General features: G+C 58.6%; 1 protein-coding gene across 1 annotated transcript in view; it reads right to left on the bottom strand.

The window, feature by feature from the left end:
* The window catches only part of PGAP2 (post-GPI attachment to proteins 2), a 17,293-nt gene that overhangs the window by 10,904 nt on the left and 2,619 nt on the right, over positions 1-3,770 (bottom strand). Inside the window, exon 4 of the mRNA XM_017838887.1 lies at positions 1,705-1,811. Coding sequence (XP_017694376.1) covers positions 1,705-1,811 — 107 coding nt within the window. The remainder of the gene's footprint in view (positions 1-1,704; positions 1,812-3,770) is intronic.

Raw genomic sequence — 3,770 nt, forward strand, 5'->3', positions numbered from 1 at the left:
GTCTCCCTTGCAGCCAGCCCAAAGCTGACCCCAGCATTCAGGGTATCCCACCCGTGCCCAGGGCAGGGGAGATGATCCAGGGGCAGGGCAGTGCTGGGGAGGAGATCCAGGGCCTTGGAGGTCTCTCCAAAAAAACAAAGACAGGCCAAAAAGAGTGACATAAATAAAGGAAGCCATGGGAAAGCTGCCAAGGAATGACTGTGAGCTCCTGATATTCCCACATCACTTCCCAGTGAGCAAGGGGAACCCCAGCACCTCCAACACTCCCTTTCCTAGGGAACCTTACAGCCAAACAACTGCTGGAAGCTTCTTTTCCAGGTCTCTGGAGCGAGGCAGCCCAGGGACAGGCTCAGTGAACAGGCGGAAGGGAGGATGAACAGGGATGGAGCGGGAGCTCCGCCGGAGCAGAGCCCTCCCAGGGCTCATCCTGCTGGGACGGGGGGCTGAGCAGACCCCGAGCACAGCACTCCCTGCATCCCACACACACTCCCTTTGGAGAGGCTTGCTCCAGCCCCGGGATCTGGGCACACAGCTCCCAAGGGCTCTGCTCTGCAAAGGATCACATTCCCGGGGCAACACAGCCCTGGGACCCTCCCCAGTTAGCACTGGGGACCACCAGGACTGCACTGGGATCTGCTGGAGAGAAGCATCCTGAGGGGAAAGGACAGGGGGATCCAGGGAGCCCAGAGCTGCAGGGGAAGCCAAGGGTGCAGGAGCCACGTGGGCACAGAAGCAGCTCCCACACAGCTTCAAACCTGGAAGTGCTGTCCAGGGTCCAGGACAAACCTGGAAGTCCTGCCCTGCTCACAGTCCAGGACAAACCTGGAAGTCCTGCCCATGGCTGTGCCAGTGCCCACAGCTCAGCACACGTGTCACACACCAGCACAGCATGGAAGCTGCATCCAGGCCCTGGATCCAGGAGCCCCTGGCTGGATCCTCCACCAGACCCACTGCCCACCCAGCCCATCCTGCACTCCGCAGTCCCCTCTCCGAGGACAAGAGCCAGAGCCAGCCTGCTCCACACAGCCATTCCAGGAGGAAAGGGAAAACAAATCCTGCTGCCTGCTGCTCCCAGCTTGCAGGACCAGAAATTCCCAGCACAGGGGAGGCAATGTCAGCTTGGAAACAGGCATGGAGAAGGGATCAGCAACCCTGACCCACTGGGATGCTAATCGTGGTTTTCTATACCAGCTTTAAAGGAAAACTTAGACACTGGGAAGAAATTCCTCCCTGTGAGGGTGGGAGGCCCTGGCCCAGGTTGCCCAGAGAAGCTGTGGCTGCCCCTGGATCCCTGGAAGTGCCCAAGGCCAGGTTGGACGGGGCTTGGAGCAACCTGGGCTGGTGGAAGGTGTCCCTGCCCATGGCAGGGGTGGCACCGGATGGGCTTTAAGGTCCCTTCCACCCAAACCACTCTGGGATTCTGTGATTCTATGATAAAACCACAAAATAGGAAATGAAAAGATTCCTCCCCACCTTGCTGTGGTAAACCACGGATTTTGGAGACTTTCCCAGTTTCACCTGCTGCTGTTGGCCCCTTTAGCACCTGCTGAGGGTCATTTCACAAGCAAGGGCAGCCAAAGCCCCCCACAGCCAGCCCAGAGCCCTCTCCCAGCTCCCAGATCTGCACCAGAGCCCCTTCCCAGCACAGCACCAGACCCCAGTCCCAGCTCCCAGCAGAGAGAAAAGAAAGGAAAGTGTCTGTACCTCGGGACTTACTGTGTGTTTCTTAGTCATTCTCCAGAGGATGCAGGTGAGCAGCATGTGGCCCAGGGCCGACGAGATGAACACAATGAAGGCATTTTCATGGATTGCTGGATCGACAAGACAACAGTTTTCCTGCTCAACCCGAGCCAAGAGCACAAGGGGGACACGGGGCAGGATTTGGGAGGGTGAGGGACTGCTCTGGGCAGGAGGTGGTCCTGCTGGCAGCCCCAGTGCCCAGGTGATGCTGAGCCCCCAGTGGGGTCTTTGCAGGGGACGGGCACAGCACAGCCCCATAACCTGCCTGTGGTGCCTCGTGGCCCCCTGGAAGGGGACACAGGCTGCTGGAACACTTATCCCAAAGGGCCAGGAGGGTGTCTGTGTGCTCACATGGCTGGAACCTCAGGGACCCTCAGGAGCAACTCGGCATCACCACTGGTTTTAGGGATGAGGAAACCACAGCACAGAGGGCAGGGGGTACAGACTGGGCCAGTCCAAAACCCAGGGAAGTCCATCCTCTGGCCTCCTGCATTACCCACCCACCAGCAGCCTCATCCCCAGCACTGGGGATGCCTCGTGCATCCCAGGTACAGGATCAGGCTGGAAATGCAGCTGGAGCAGCTCCTGAGGCCCCAAACCACCTTCAGCCCCTGCCCCTCAGGTGAGAGAATTGCACAAAAGTGCTGCTGTGTCAAACAGGTTCCCAGCCCCTTCTCCAGGAACCTCGGGCTGAGTTCCTGACCAGCAGAATACCAGGAATGACTGTCCCTGTTTCCCCTCCTGATCCCAAGGGAAGGGAAGCACACGAGGTGTGAGGTGAGATCTGAGCCATGTCCCACAGGGAGGATTAACCTGAGCCCCTTTTCATCCCAGCAGGCAGCTCAGGGCTGGAACTTTCCCCACAAACCTGGGATTAGTCTGAGCTGAGGATCTGAGAAACTGGGTCAGGCTCAGCTCCCAGAGTGGCTCTGTCCAGGGACACCTTGGCCTCCCCCTCCCAGAGCTGTGCACGAGGTGCAGACGTGGCTGCCCCAGGCATGAGGGGTTATTCAAACCCCAAAGGAGGTTTTCTAAGAGCAGGTGCCCACTCCAGACAAGTGAGAGAAGCCCCAGCAGCAGGTCAGGCTGCAGACCCTGCCATGGGGGGACACTGCAGGAAGGGTGGGAATGGGATAACTCACTGTGGGGCACAGGGAGTTCCCCAAGGGCTGGGGAAGGTCCTGGGACTCTTCACAACACCATAGCCCTGAATCCCAGACTGGTTTGGGCTGGGAGGAACCATAGAGATCATCCAGTGCCACCCCTGCCATGGGCAGGGACACCTTCCACCAGCCCAGGTTGCTCCAAGCCCTGTTCAACCTGGTCTTGGACACTTCCAGGGATCCAGGGGCAGCCACAGCTTCTCTGGGCAACCTGGGCCAGGGCCTCCCCACCCTCACAGGGAAGAATTCCCTCCCAGTATCCCACCTAGCCCTTCCCTCTGGCAGTGGGAAGCCATTCCCTGTGTCCTGTCCCTCCAGGCCCTTGTCCAAAGCTCTTCTCCAGCCCCTCCTACAGCTGGACACAATATCCATCCTCACCATCCAGCTGTGCAGGGACAGCCCACAGGGCTTTCCTGCCGACACATCCCAGCACAGGATTTGTTCCCACTGCAACAGCACCACCTTGCTGGCTCCTGCATTTCAGTGCTCTCCAGTCAATCCCTGGTGCCTCCCCCACACCTTGGGATGGAACAGCAGCTGGATATTGTCCCTTTGGGATGAAACAGCAGCAGGATATTGTCCCTTCCTATGAGACCATGTGTGAGAACAGCATTTCCCACCCATCATGACCAGGTTTGGCACATTGATTTAACCTGAAAAACTCTGATTCTGTTTTCAGGAAATTTTAGAGGGCTGGAGCTCCTCTGCTCTGGAGCCAGGCTGGGAGAGCTGGGGGTGTTCAGCCTGGAGAAGAGAAGACTCCAGGGAGACCTGAGAGCCTCTTCCAGGGCCTAAAGGGGCTCCAGGAGAGCTGGAGAGGGACTGGACAAGGGCCTGGAGGGACAGGACACAGGGAATGGCTTCCCA

This window comes from Lepidothrix coronata, unplaced genomic scaffold (genome assembly GCF_001604755.1).
Source record: "Lepidothrix coronata isolate B3197 unplaced genomic scaffold, Lepidothrix_coronata-1.0 Scaffold367, whole genome shotgun sequence".
NCBI classification, from domain to species: domain Eukaryota; kingdom Metazoa; phylum Chordata; class Aves; order Passeriformes; family Pipridae; genus Lepidothrix; species Lepidothrix coronata.